Consider the following 14688-nt stretch of genomic DNA (forward strand, 5'->3'; position numbering starts at 1 on the left):
ATATTTTTATTAATAATCAAAGACTGATAAGGAAAAAGGGGGGAATTTGACTTTTACACATTTTTTTTTTTTTTTTACTTTATTACTTTGTCCCACTAGGGGACTTGAGGGCAGGAGGCCCTGATCGCTATTCTAATGCCTCACTACATGCGTAGTGCAGTGTATTAGAGCTGTCAGCTACTCACTTCGTCAGGATCCACTAGGCTTCCGTCGATGGCATAGCCGGACGCCGTTGTTTGGTGTCCGGTTGCCATCGCCAGCCGCTATCGCGTAGCAGGCTGGCGATTGTAGCTTAACCCCTAAAAAGTAGTAAGAACGCGATGCTGCTGTACAAACGAATGGAGGAGTGTATGACGCTGACTGGTCACTGATTGGTCAGCGTCATTCACTCCTCTGTACGACGCCCACTTGGGCATTAAGAAACGCATTAGCATAAAGCTAAAAATCGCTAATAAAGTAAGTGGTTTAAAATAGATTGTTTTTCTAACTAAAAAGCACTGCTGTCACCTACATTATAGCGCCGATCTCCTTATATAGGAGATAGGGCACTTATAATGTAGGGATGGAGCCTCTTTAAACCTATCCAAGCGATTCTGAAATTTCTCATGACACATTGGGCTTTGTTAGTGGTAAAATTTGTTCGATATATTCAGTGTATATTTGTGAAAAATTGCAAAATGTAGAGAAAAAATTAGGGATGCACGATGCATCGAAACTTCGATACTGTGCATCCCCAAACAGTTCGATAACATTATTTCATGTATTTCGATATTAAGCTGTGAGGCCGCACAGCTTAGTGTAGTAACACATTAATGTACAAGAACGGGGCTGCGGCTGTGTAATAGTCATTGCCCTGCTCCTGAGTCCTGACATGTGCACGGGGTCAGGATGATGCGATGCGGCCAGCGCTGCACTAATGAGCGGCGGCACTGAAGACAGAACATGGCGGGCGCACTGCGAAACACCCCCCTGTTCTGTCCTCCGTGCCTGCGCCGCCGCTTATTATAGTGCAGCACCGGCCGCATCACCTCATGTTGACCACGTGCGCACTTACTGTCTGGAGCGGGGCAACAGTACACGGGCTAATGTACTGTAATATAGATTTATGCCAGTACATTAAAGTTTAAAAATAAAGTAAAAACATAAAGTAATGCTAAATAAACAAAAATACACATACATCTTTTTTACAATAAACATTAAAATAAGTCTCCATACATAAAATATTCACATATTGGGTATTGGCGCGGCCGTAATAACCTTCACAACAATTTTTTTGCATCATTTATGATGTGTACGCTGTAAAAAAATAAAATATAAACTGCTTTCTTTCACTTATTGTGAGGCACGAGGTGCGATTAATTTAACCTCCATGTGCCTCACATTAATAGTAATTAACCCCATCATGTACCTTACACATTAACCCATTATGACTGAGAAACATGATGGGATTAATTACTATTAATGTGAGGCTGTAAAGGATCTGCCAGACACAGCTTCTGTGTCGACGCCCGTGGTTAATCAGTCTGCACCTGCTCCTAAGTCTGATAGAGTGACTCGATCTTCTACCACTCAGGCTGGGAGGCTGAGGAGTGGGAGAGCCTATCACAGCCTGGCCAGACGGAGCTAGCTCCCGCCCTCTGTCTATTTATACCTTCATTTCGTGCTCCTCCTTTGCCTGTGAATCTGCCTGTTTCCTGGCTCTGCTGCTGTTGCTTATACTATTGTCCTCTGCTTCATATTGACCCTGGCTTTACTGACTACTCTCCTGCTCTGCGTTTGGTACCTCGTACACTCCTGGTTTGACTCGGCTCGTTCACTACTCTTGTTGCTCACGGTGTTGCCGTGGGCAACTGCCCCATTTCTCTTAGCTTCTGTGTACCCTTGTCTGTTTGTCTGTCGTGCACTTATTGAGCGTAGGGTCCGTCGCCCAGTTGTACGCCGTCGCCTAGGATGGGCCGTGCAAGTAGGCAGGGACTGAGTGGCGGGTAGATTACGGCTCACCTGTCTGTCTCCCTACCCCGTCATTACAGAGGCACATTCAAAATTCATCACACCTCGCGCCTCACATCAGAAAACGGAAGAACTTTTTTTTTTATTATTACTGTTGGCAAAGTATCGAATTGGTATCGAAATCGCAATACTAAACGAAGTATCGGTATCGAAGTCTAAATTCTGGTATCGTGACATCGCTAATCAAGATAGGTGCAGATTACAGAGGTGGGAACCGCCTCTATCCGATATCTATGACCTCTTCCGTGGCACATATTTGATTGTGGGTATCTGAGCTGGAGGAATTCTTTATATAGTGTTGATTACCATTGTATTGTATATTGTCTGGAATTTCTCTGCTTTGTCCATAGTCATCAGAACACAGGACTGTTATAAAAGTCACACAATGATTTCCTGTTTATCTCTTTAGGGACGGCTACTGGTCAACATTTTTGCCTTCTGTCTTGTAGCAGAACACCCTTCCTTTCCCAGTGTTGCCTCCTGTGGCATCTGCACTGCCTGCCTGCACTGTCATTACTTCTCTCCATAGAGACTTGTTCTAACACTGCTTTGAATAAAACATTAAGAAACTAGAGTGAAGGGCAGTAAAACTCACCTGTGTGTATGTGTACGTGTGTGTATATACACTAATAATCCAGGAGGAAAATTCCTGGATAATGTGTGTGTCACTGAGGTTGCTTGCTTCAGTGATGTAGATCCCGGAATTTGGGGTCCAGGATTTAGGTTGGATTTGGGTGGGAAGGTCGATCCCATACTCCCATTGAGGGTTTTCCACCTGTCTTCAATCTAGGAAAACAGACAGAGTATGGTGTGTGAGGTGCAGAGTGGGAGGACTAGAAGCTTAGTAGCAGAGAGGAGTGTGTTGTACTAGAGCTGCACATGTTATACTGGCTGCAGGCTGGACAAGCTTTGTAGCTGGGAACTTCTGCTTTACCCCTACCACACAAACTGTGAGACCAACCTGGGTTTTTTTTTTTTTAATAACCTCTTGCCTGAAGTAAGGACTCCTGTGCTAGCTTTCTTCAGCAGAATATCATAAGCAGTAAATCCTATCTGGTTTATTAAATAAACCAAGGCTTGACAACTGAAGCTACCCTGTACCATTGGCTACTATATTCACACATCTCTAACACACACACACACACACACACACACACACACACACACACACACACACACACACACACACAAGCCCACGTGCAACGTTTCAGTCCTTGTGTCCAGGACCTTATTCAAGGGCTGGAACGTTGCACGTGGGTATTAAAGTCCAGACTTTTTTCACTTCTCTTTGGAGTTCTGCCTATTTTATTATTATTGTATACCTAAGGCATAGAAAAATGCTGCAAAGTAAGAATGCTTTAAAAAATAGAAGTGTAAATATTGTTTCATTTTTTTTATCAATTAACAAAATACAAAGTGAATGAACAGAAGAGAAATCTAAATCAAATCTATATTTGGTGTGACAACACTTTGCCTTCAAAACAGTATTAATTCTCCTAGGTACACTTACACACAGTTTTTGAAGGAACTCAGCAGGGAGGTTGTTCTAAACATCTTGGAGAACATCATGTAATCCCAGACAGACTCGATGATGTTGAGATCGGGGCTCTGTTGAGGCCATATCACCACTTCCAGTTCTCCTTGTTCTTCACACTGAAGATAGTTGTTAATGACATTGGCTGTATGTTTGGGGTCGCTGTCTTGCCGCAGAATAAATTTGGAGCCAATCAGACTCCTCTCTGATGGTATTGCATGATTGATTATCTGCCTGTATTTCTCAGCATTGTGGACACCATTAATCCTGATCAAATCCCCAACTCCACTTGCTGAAATGCAGCCCCAAACTTGCATTATTTGTACCTCTCTTCGGCAAACAAACTGCCTTCTGTTACAGCCAAATATTTCAAATCTTGACTCATCAGTCCAGAGCACCTGCTGCCATTTTCTATACCCCAGTTTCTGTGTTTCCTTGCATATTCGGGCCGATTGGCCTTGTTTCCATGTCAAAGATACAGCTTTTTGGCCGCAATTCTTCCATGAAGACCACTTCTGGCCAGACTTCTCTAAACAGTAGATGGATGTACCTGGGTCCCACTGCTTTCTGCCAGTTCTGAGCTAATGGCACTGTTAGACATCTCCCGATTTCGAAGATAAGTAAGCATGATGTGTCTTTGTTCTGCTGCACAGAGTTTCCTTGGCCGACCACTGCGTATATGGTCCTCAACCGTGGCCATTTCTTTGTGCCTCTTGAAAAGAGCTTGAAACGTACATCTGGAAACCCCAGTCGGTTTTGAAATCTTTGCCTGGGAGAGACCTTACTGATGCAGTATAACTACCTTGTGTCTTGTTGCTGTGCTCAGTCTTGCAATGGTGGACCTGTGACATGAAACTGTCTTCCACAACCTCACCTTTGTAGCAGCGGTAGACTGTTCCTCATCCAGTTTTAGGCCCCCTACACAGCTGTTTCTGTTACAGTTAATGACTGTTTCAAGCTACATATGAAAATCATTATCACCTGTTTGGTATAATTGGCTAATGCTACACCTGACTATAATCCTAAAAAAAAAACATGACTTTGTACAAGTGTACCTAGAATAATTGATTCTGTTTTAAAGGCAAAGGGTGGTTACACCAAATATTGATTTGATTTTAGATTTCTCATCTGTCCACTTTGTATTTTAGTTATTCTATTCAGTTTATTTTCTAGTTTTGAAAGCATTCTTAATTTGCACAACTGCCTAAAACTTTTGGACAGTAGTGTGTGTGTGTCTGCCTGCCGGCCTGCCTGATGCTTTATGTTAATAAAGATATCCAGAATTTTTTATGGTGTGTCAATTGGTATGACGATGCCAGTTATATAGCATTGTGTATATGGTCTACAAGCCGTATGCACAGAGCTTGTGCCTGTATGGCACCGTATACATCTCTAGAAGCAATGCTTTTGTAGCAACTATTCAGCTATCTATTAGACTTATGGTGGCTGAGCTAAAAGAATCTAGTTCCATCTCTCCCAAAAGAGGCAGTTCTAGAGAACTCTCTCAAAGAAGGCCATGCTCTGACTATTGGGCAAGTGGGAGAAATTCTGTTGTGACTACTTGAAATGTTGCGTGGGAAGGGCTGCTGTGCCTCGTACGGAATTTGAAGGCAGCTCTGACTACTGGTGGAGGGGGGGCTGCTATGCCTACTTAGCAAATAGGGGAGAGTGTAAGATTATTTTGTAGTACTAGAGAAGGCGCATGGATGTAAATACTAAGGGAAGCTAAAGTTTGCCTACTGAGGGACAAAAATCCTCAACTAGTGTGTAAGTCCAGAATTATGCAACCCGCAGTGGCAATGTGGACCCAACCCTACAGAGTGTCGTTGTTGGTTCTATACTTTTGAAGCTTGCGCCTTTTATACCTGGCTACGATTTCTCCAGAACTGAGAGATTTGATTTGGGGTTGTATTGAGGTGGAACGCACAGGGTTATCCTGCCTTTTGTCACACAGTGTTTTTACAGTTTGGGAATACAATTCGGTAAGAAGACTTAGCAGTTGATCATAAACCCTCTGAAAGAACAGCCAGGTTACTTCACAAGATTACTACACTCGGGTTTATATGAAGGTTGTCTTCTGATATTGTTAGTTATGGGGGACACTTGTTCTACTATCCGTGTGCTGTCATCATTAGATGTATATACACCAGGGAAGTAGAAATTAACTATTGACAAGGCTTTCGAGTCAGTTGTGCAATGAGTGCTACATGCAATGTGCTTTGTCATCATTTTACACAATTGTCAACTAGCTATTACTTAACCAATAAGTCAGAAATAGAAGGGCTTTGTAGACAAAACCTTGACACTCTTGTAAAATAAATAGGATGTGAAACGTCCTCTCTTCAAAGAAGAATTTTGACAACTGGGAATTACGTTTTATATGAGGGGTTCTGTTCTTTAGCTGATGATACCGAGCAACATGTTTTTTAATGATTTGTTCCTAATGCATTTTATAACATGCATAATAAGAGCCTGCAACCCTCTTTGTAATTCTCCATGAAGTGAACAGGGGAAAACCCTTTAGACATAAGATCCATTCCAGTGTTACTTTATAATGTTTTTCTTACACCGCATGACGTATTTTAAGCTCTTAAAAGGGTTTTCCAGGGCCATGTTTTTCTCAGGCCGTGCACGAGCACTGAGGAGTTTTATTAAGAGGCAAATGGAGCTGGCATTGAGGTGTAATCTAAGAATTCAAAGGGGTGGGTATTGAGTTGACTGTGGACCAATAGGATGTCTCAAACCCAGGTATACGTTAGAAGTCCCGAGTTTGAGGCATCCTATTGGTCCAAGGCCTCCTCAATGTCCGCTCTGTTCATTCTTTGCTTGTACTTCAATAGCAGCACTATATAATTTATTTTCTGAGTTGCGATTCCTCAACAAAAATCGCAACATTTGCTATTTGTTGTGGGTTTTACTTTCCCATAGAATTCAATGGGGAAAACCCGCAACAGAAAAGCAGCGATTCCGCAGCATGTCAATTTCTGGACGGTTTTCCGGCTGATTTTGTTAAGCAGCGTGTGGATGAGATTTGTTCAAATCTCATCCACTCTGCTGCTACTGTATTTTTCTACGGATTTTCCGCAATGAAATCCGTTGCAGCAAATTCGCAGTATTTACACTACGTGTGAACTCGGCCTAACTATTTGTTTCCACAACTACATCTACTGTTTGTTGTGGGTTTTACATCTGCATTGATTTGAATGGGGAAAACCTGCAACAAAAATCAGCGATTCAGCATAATAAATTGACCTGCTGCAGATTGGAAAAACGCACCGCAAGCCAATTTTATGAAAGTTTTTTTCGACGGGTGTTTTTACGCAGCGTGTGGATGAGATTTGTAGAAATCTCATCCACTTTGCTCTAACTGTAACACGCTTCAGATTTTCCGCAATGAAATACGCTACATGTGAGCACGGCCTTAACCCCTTCCCGACATCCGCCATATATATACGGCGCTGTTGGGAAGGTGTTCCCGCAAACCGCAGAACAGTTAGTTAAGCGGAGCGCGCACCATCACCGTGGGGTGACAGCTGTATTATACAGCTGGCCACCCTCCTGTAACTACCAGGACCGGAGCTATTCTCTGATCTGGCCGATTAAGCCCTCAATAGAGCGCAGCATCTGAGTAGTCTTAACCCGAACGGCAACCCAGCGAACGGCGGGTCCTCATACGCTTGCTGTCGGTGAGTAACTGACAGCTCTAATACACTACACTACGTATGTAGTGCAGTGTATTAGAGTAGCTATCGGGGCATCAGGCCCTCAAGTCCCCTAGTGGGACAAGTAAGAAAAGTTAATAAAAATGTCGTATAAAAAATAAAAACACACAAGTTTCAAGTAAAAAAAGCCAAACTGCCTTTTTTTTCCCCAGAAGTCTTTTATTAGTAGAAAAAAATGGAAGAAAAACAAACTATACATAATTGGTATCGCTGCATCCGTACGGATATAGAAACTTGGCTAATTTTAAGCAGTCAGATGGTTTTGCACATAAGTGGATATGGGTGTTAGATTATCTTCTTCCTTAAAGGGTGTTGATGTAATCTAGTGCAAAATATATTTAGACTGAAGGTTTTATAAGGGTGTGTCAATGGACACCCTTCAATCTCTTGCCCAGAACCAAATCCATAAGTTACATATATCAGAGAGAAGTAAGACATACAGACATGCTTTGTATACCCAAAAATCCTCCTCTGGGTTATTGTTCAACTGTAGTTACAATAGTATCTCACAAAAGGGGAGTAGGCTTGAGCTCAGCCAATCACTTACAAATAGGAAGTTGGCTCTAGCAGAAACCAATCGCATACAATGGGGAGTTGATTGAGCTCAGCCAATCACAAGTAAGACGAGGTTCTCATGGGAAATCATGATTAAGACACCGCTTCTCAACAATTTTACAGCTGGAATGTCACCAGGTCTAATTCTCCTAACAAAGAATGGTAAGTAAACGAATTCCCAGACCGTATGAGACGTCAGGCCTGTTTCTCATAACAAGAAATGGTAAACCTAATTTCCCAGATAGTCTCAGCATAAATTTAATCTTACAGAGAAACAGATGATTCTTCAAAATATAAAATGAATTCTTTATACAAAATGGAATCACTTAAACACATTTTACTCACTTTCACAAAGGGGTTGTCCTAGAATTGGCCATTATCACCTATCCACAGGATTGTGTGATCGCTGGGACCCCCACAGATCGCGGTACCCAATCCCTTCCCCGTTCCTCACTGCACTCCCCCAGTAAAAAGCTTAAACGGAGGGGTGGACGAGCATGTGACCGCCACTCCATTCAAGTTCCATGGGACGGTCTGAAACAGTCGATCTCTTTACATGACTGTATTCATCATTCCCATAGCCTTTGAATAGATTGGTGGTCATGCATGCCCGTCTTCCGCAGCATTCAATGTCCACATCACTGAGGTCGAGTGAGATCGCTGGGGATCCAAGCAATTAGACCGTTATCTATCCTGTGTATAGGTGATAATTGTCGATTCTGGGAGTGCTTATTTAACCGGTTCAGATTCAGGGTATTTTGAGCCTTTAGGACCGGACTCTGTGTAGCCGTTTCTAGTAATCGTTAGTTTTATGGCTATACGTTTTTTTTATGTTGGGTGAACATTTTTTTATTTTTTTTTCTCCTGAAAATTCTTACTAGAAAAATTAACTAGAATGTAAAAAAGTATAGAGTTTTACTCTAAAATAGACTTTTTATTAGTGTTCATTGTCTACCGTATTACGGGTCCAATTTAGGGTATTTGGCAGCGGGGATTATTTTGTGTAATGTAATTTTTTTACATTTTTAATGGTCTTTCAAAGGTCAAAACAGTCCATTGGGGGACATTATTATTTTTTACACTATTTGTTTCAACTGCACAGGAACCCTATTTGCAGGGGAAACCTGTCCTGTTTCAATTTAAATTGTCACTGTTAGGACTGTGCTGGATCCAGCAGAATCCTCCTGTTAACGGCATCCTGGTGATCACATGATCAATGAGCCGCTGCCTCTATTTCATGCACAGCACCCTTGAACACTTAAGTGAGAAAAGAGGTCTCCTTTTCAGGGTACTGAGCAGGCTTTGGCTGCCTGTTCTCTCGTGCAGCCAGTTTAAGCTTGCGCCATAAATATTATGGCGGGTGGTCCTTAGCCGGTGAAATAAATGCATAATAATTGTAAATTTTTTTTTTTAAATCTGTGTTTTGTTTTTTTCTGTTTCCCTTTGTCTAATATTATAAGTTTGACTAAGAGATAATAAGTGACTAAGGCCTAGTTCACACAGAGGAATTTGCAGGTAGAAAATATCTGCCTCAAAATTCTGCCAACACTAATTAGAGATGGTCTGTTCATTAGGAGGCTCCCTTGAAGTGAAAGGCTGTACACCTCTGCAAACTTTTTTTTTTTTTTTTAATAAATACATTTTAAAAAACGTGTCCGTGTGATTGGTGCAACTTTGTAATTACATTTTATTAAAAAATTATATGTACTTTTTGAGATACAGCTTCTTCGTATCCTGTATACAGAGCAGCTGTGTCTTGCACTGGAACCTGTTTCTGTCAGGTCAGCGGCACTGATTGGTTCAGTGACTGCGCTTCGCAGGATCGAGCTGTTATCTATCGCATCTAAGTTCATAACGTAGATGTGATCAATAACTGGTGGATCTTGCGTGTCATACACGCAGGACCTGCTGTCACTGAACCAGTCAGTCCCTCTGACCTCACGGATACAGGTTTCAGCGCAAGATATATCTGCTCTGTATACAGTATACAAAGCAGCTGTATCTCAAGTAAAAATATTTTTTAATAAAATGTAATTAAAAACATTTTTATTAAAAAGAAACCAAAAAAGTTCAAAGGTGTACATAGTTTTGCTCTGACATTCCTCTAAATATGTTTCTCTAAATAAATTCTTCTTGAGACTGAAATTTATTAGATATTTGTTTTTTCTTCTAGGCCCCCTTACTTTCACCTACGAATGGGTCTGTGAAAAAAAAATTCAGAGCCAGAAAAACTATGACTGCAAGTTGTCGACAGCAACTGGCCACACTCAAACTAAAAAACTCTCCCAAAAGCGAGAGCATAGTTAATGAATCCTTTTTTATCCCCTCAAAAACCACTGTTCAAGAGCCTGAATTAATCTGTGATAGATACTTGACTGCCCAGGATAACTCCACGTCTAAAATAAATAAAAGCCAGGGTGTATTCCCTAACGGATTGAAGGTTTCAATAGAGGTTTCAAAAGTGGACTCTGGGATTAACATTGGATGTTTATATAACGAAACCTGGAAAGGGATTTCCAAAAAATCGGAAGATGTCCCTTCCAATCTTCTGAGTTCTGTTAAGAACCCGATCAATCTTTCTCACACAACACATTTTGTAGTCCGTGACTTCAACACTGCTACAACAGAAAATCACATTACTAGTTTAGATCAAGTCCGTTCCCCAGCACATATAGGAAGTCCTGTCTTGAGCGAGGACACCTTGCTAACTACTGAGAGCACAATTTTTCAGGATGTAAATGTAGGATGTGAACAGACTGATTTTGAATGCAGCACCATTTCTGAGAATCTGAATGCATCAATAACTTTAAAAATAATTGATGAAGACCAGGGCTTCAAGAAGACTTCATCCATTGATATTGTGACTCCAACAGGACTTCCAGATACAAACAGTGCTGTAGTTCCCACAAATGAGCTTGATCCTGATATTTGCACTTCTCACGGTTCTAATGCACTCACTTCTCCATTGAACCTCAGCACAGTTTCTCATTCTGTCCGACCCGAGGAAGTGTGTGATGCGACTGTAGGTAAGTCTGCTTTGTAAGTTGTGAATTGTATGCTTGTTTCATGCAAGCAGTACTTTGTGGCTACGTCTGAGAATGTTGCCTCTTTGGCCATTAACTGACCTTTATCTGTAATTATCCATTTTCCCTGAGCTCTGCTCCAGAAGGGGTGAAGACTAGCTGCTATGTCTCCAATACTCTTAACATAGAGGAAATAGGAGATCCAGCTCCCCTATTTCCTTGTAGCACACCCTCTGAAGCAGCAACATGGCGGACATGATACAGTGTAGCTGTGAATCCAGCAGTGGGGTGAGAGAGAACCCTTACTAGAAGCTACAGCAGCGTCTGTGTGTCTCTGGTTGTGTATCCTTGGCTTTGTATCCTATCAGCTCCCTCTACCTCCCCACTCCTTAGACTTTCTATGGGTATCATGTAATCTGATTCCTCAGTGATAAATTATCCCAGGAGGCAGGGAAGAGAAGAAGTGGCTCAATAGTGGAGAAAGTGTAATATATCTTAATAGAGAAAATTTACTAAGTTATTTTTATATTCTCATGTGCTATTGGTTTATGCAACATTTGTTGAAATAACTGTGACCATTTAGATAAAATGATATGTATCTGTATTTACACTGTCCAAAGTATGGTAAGAGGACCCTTTTTTTTTTTTTTTTTTTTTTTTTTTTTTTTAATGGGCCTGTCGACATTTATTCCAGGAGTTGCTTCTGACGTACACCGTGAATGCACATCACAGACTGATAAAAAAAAAACAAAAAAACACAATGGCGTGAATTTAAAAATTTGCAAAAATTGTACTTGGGGAAGGCTATGCAAATTAAGTCCATGTAACTGGGAAGGGACTAAAATGCTGTAATTCTAAAGAGCACCTCGTAGTTTATATTCAGTGAATATTTAGCATAGTGTATTTCTCATGTATATACCTAAGAATTATGATCGTAAAATACAGCTGTGTTTTAGACTGACATTTTTTGTGTTAATAAAAGACTTTTATTTTGTTAGGCCTGTAGATATATGATGGCTTCTTATTTTTTTCTTAAAGGTAACTGTAAAAAGAAAAGGACGCTTTCAGAAAGCAACGATTCTCCTGATACGAAGCGAGCCAAACCTTCTAAAAATGTTCTATTAGATGAGGTACACAATATATTCATTATAATAATAGAACAGTTGCAGAAATCAGAAATGTTATTTTCAAATAAATACTGATATTTTGGAGTAGTCTGCCTTTCAGCCTGGCCATGTTGCCTACTACAGAAGCGTAGTCTGCAGTGTACGTCACACCATTGTTTTTCCTATGTGAAGTATCTCCTATTTGGGCAAGATATGGAAATGTCTTACAGGTTAGCCTTAATTAACCCTTTAGTAGCCTTAAAGGGGTTATCCGGGGACCAATTGCTTTGCGTTCTTTTTATGTTAAAAGAAGTCACTTACTAATGTACTTTTTAATTAAATATTCGGTACTAAATGGTGCCGTTCAAGCCCTGTGAATTGTGCCCGGAAGTCCTGGAGCTTTTCTAATATTGGATGACGCGCTGACACGGCCCCACGTGAGTGAGGGCCTGCTTCCTGTACTGTTCCTGTCAATGTGTTATCAATGGCATGACCACAAGAGGCTGTCAGATTGCCTATTGCTGGAGTCCCCGAGCAGAGCATCCGCGAACGCTTTGCTCGCTACTCCAGCACTTCTCCCGACATTTGGTCAGGGGCTTTTTATAGCTGGAGTTCCCGAGCAGAGCATCAGCTGATGCTCTGCCTGGGGACTCCCGTACTGCTGCCGACATCTCTGTCCGTATATGGACAGTGACGTTGGCAGCAGTGCTTGAGTCTCCTGCTCGGGGACTCCAGCGATAGGAAACCCCTGAAGTCACTGTCTATATATGGACAGTGACATCGGCAACAGTAGTGGAGGAGACAGAGCATCAGCTGATGCTCGGGGACTCGGGAGATAGCAAAACCCTGAAGTCACTGTCCATATATGGACAGGGACGTCGGCAGCAGTGGTGGAGTCCCCGAGCAGAGCATCAGCTGATGCTTCTGCCTGGGGACTCCCGTACTGCTGCTGATGTCACTGTCCATATACAGTGCTGGAGTTCCTGATGCTCTGCTCGGGAACTCCAGCTATAGGAAACCTTTGAAGTCACTGACCAAATGTCGGGAGCGCTAGCTGATTCTCTGCTCGGGAACTCGAGCAATAGGCAATGTGACAGCCCCTTGCGGTCATGCCATTGATAACACGCTGACACGAACAGCACAGGAAGCAAGCCCTCAGTCACGTGGGGCCATATCGGCGCATCAAAATTAGCAAAGCTCCAGGACTTCCAGGAACAATTCACCGGGTTTGAACGGCACCGTTTAGTACCGAATTTTTAATTAAAGTACATTAGTAAGTGACTTCTTTTTACATAAAAATATGAATGCAAAGCAATTTTTGGTCCCCGGATAACCCCTTTTAAGTGCGAAGTTGTGTAAAATCTCTAGATAAACAAAACCTAGAAGATCTGTGATGTGTGATTTAATATCTCGCAGTAATGAAGTAAAGTGAATGTACTTTCTGACATGTCAGAAGAATATATCAGTGGTAGTTTCTGCCGAAAGACAGAGCTTGTCAGCAACCGCATCCAGATCCATTCATTCAGCACCAGGTGAAAGCACTCAGTCAACAAATGCATGAATGGGCAGATTTTCTACTTGCCCTGGTGACCAGGCTTTTTTTTTAGTAAATTTTGTGCCCCGACTCCTAGAGTGTTGGGTAGCTTACCATCTGTGAGCAAACATAATCATTGTAGTTGACATATTACGGCATGTGTGATTTCATGTTTAGGCTCTTATCCCCTGGTGGGTGTTATAAGATTGCACTCGCTGCCTGCTCGCAAACATGAAACATGTTTTATCCTTGTGTAACAAAATACTGATTCTCCTGGGTCTAACAAGTCAGAATTGTATTACATAGGAAATAAGCAGCAGACCCCACACCGCATTATGGTAGCTGCTGCCAGGGGAACGTTAGGAGACGGAATAAGTTAGATTAAAAGGAAACAAATTTTTATATAGGTGAAAACAACTAAACTGTGTTTGTAAAACTGTTATTTTTTTTTTTTTTTTTTTTATCTTTAACAGATTCAATGTCTTATTGACAAGCGGATCAATATATTGTTCGAGAACGTTTTTGAGCAACGAATGCAAGCTTTAACTCGTCAAGTCGATCTGGTCCGAAAAAATGGGACACACGCTGATATTGCTAGGCATTTGGTAGGTTTTCACTTTTTTAGCCAATTTTACATTTCCCTGGAATGGCACAGAAGGCCACTGTGTCCTTTAGCATGAAGGTTATTTTTGACTTAACCCTCTAATGACCAGTCCATTTGTAATTTTTTCATTTTCGTTTTTTCCCTCTTAGCCTTTCAAGAGCCATTATTTTTCTTTTCCATTGACATAGCCGTATGAGGTTTTTTGGGTTTTTTTGCGGGACGAGTTGTAGTTTTTAATGGCACTATTTAATTTCCAATATAATGTACTTGGAAACTTTGAAAAATAATTTTGTAAGGTGTAATGGAAAAAAAACTTTTTTTGAGGGGGGTTTAGTTTTGACATGTTAACTTTTATTTTGTGGGTCAATACCATTACATCAAGACCAAATTTATATAGTTACTTTTATGTTTTACTGCTTTTACAAGACTTGAAACATTTTGTTAAGGCCTTATTCAGACGAACGTATTTTAGATCCGTGTGGGGTCCGTTGAAATAACTGACTGCACACGGACCCATACAAATCAATGGGGCCATTCACACGTGTTATTTTTCACGCACCGTGTGTCCGTTGCATGAAGCTCACTGTGTCCTTTTTTTTA

The 14688-nt window shown here is 41.3% G+C and overlaps 1 protein-coding gene across 2 annotated transcripts in view; it reads left to right on the plus strand.

Moving 5' to 3' along the window:
* ATF7IP2 (activating transcription factor 7 interacting protein 2) overlaps window positions 1-14688 on the plus strand; it is a 92608-nt gene that overhangs the window by 13821 nt on the left and 64099 nt on the right. For both annotated transcript variants that reach the window (XM_075830092.1, XM_075830091.1), the window contains exons 2-4: window positions 9995-10847; window positions 11883-11974; window positions 13958-14089. In XM_075830092.1, coding sequence (XP_075686207.1) covers window positions 9995-10847; window positions 11883-11974; window positions 13958-14089 — 1077 coding nt within the window. The remainder of the gene's footprint in view (window positions 1-9994; window positions 10848-11882; window positions 11975-13957; window positions 14090-14688) is intronic.

The sequence above is a fragment of the Rhinoderma darwinii genome, chromosome 6 (genome assembly GCF_050947455.1).
Source record: "Rhinoderma darwinii isolate aRhiDar2 chromosome 6, aRhiDar2.hap1, whole genome shotgun sequence".
NCBI classification, from domain to species: domain Eukaryota; kingdom Metazoa; phylum Chordata; class Amphibia; order Anura; family Rhinodermatidae; genus Rhinoderma; species Rhinoderma darwinii.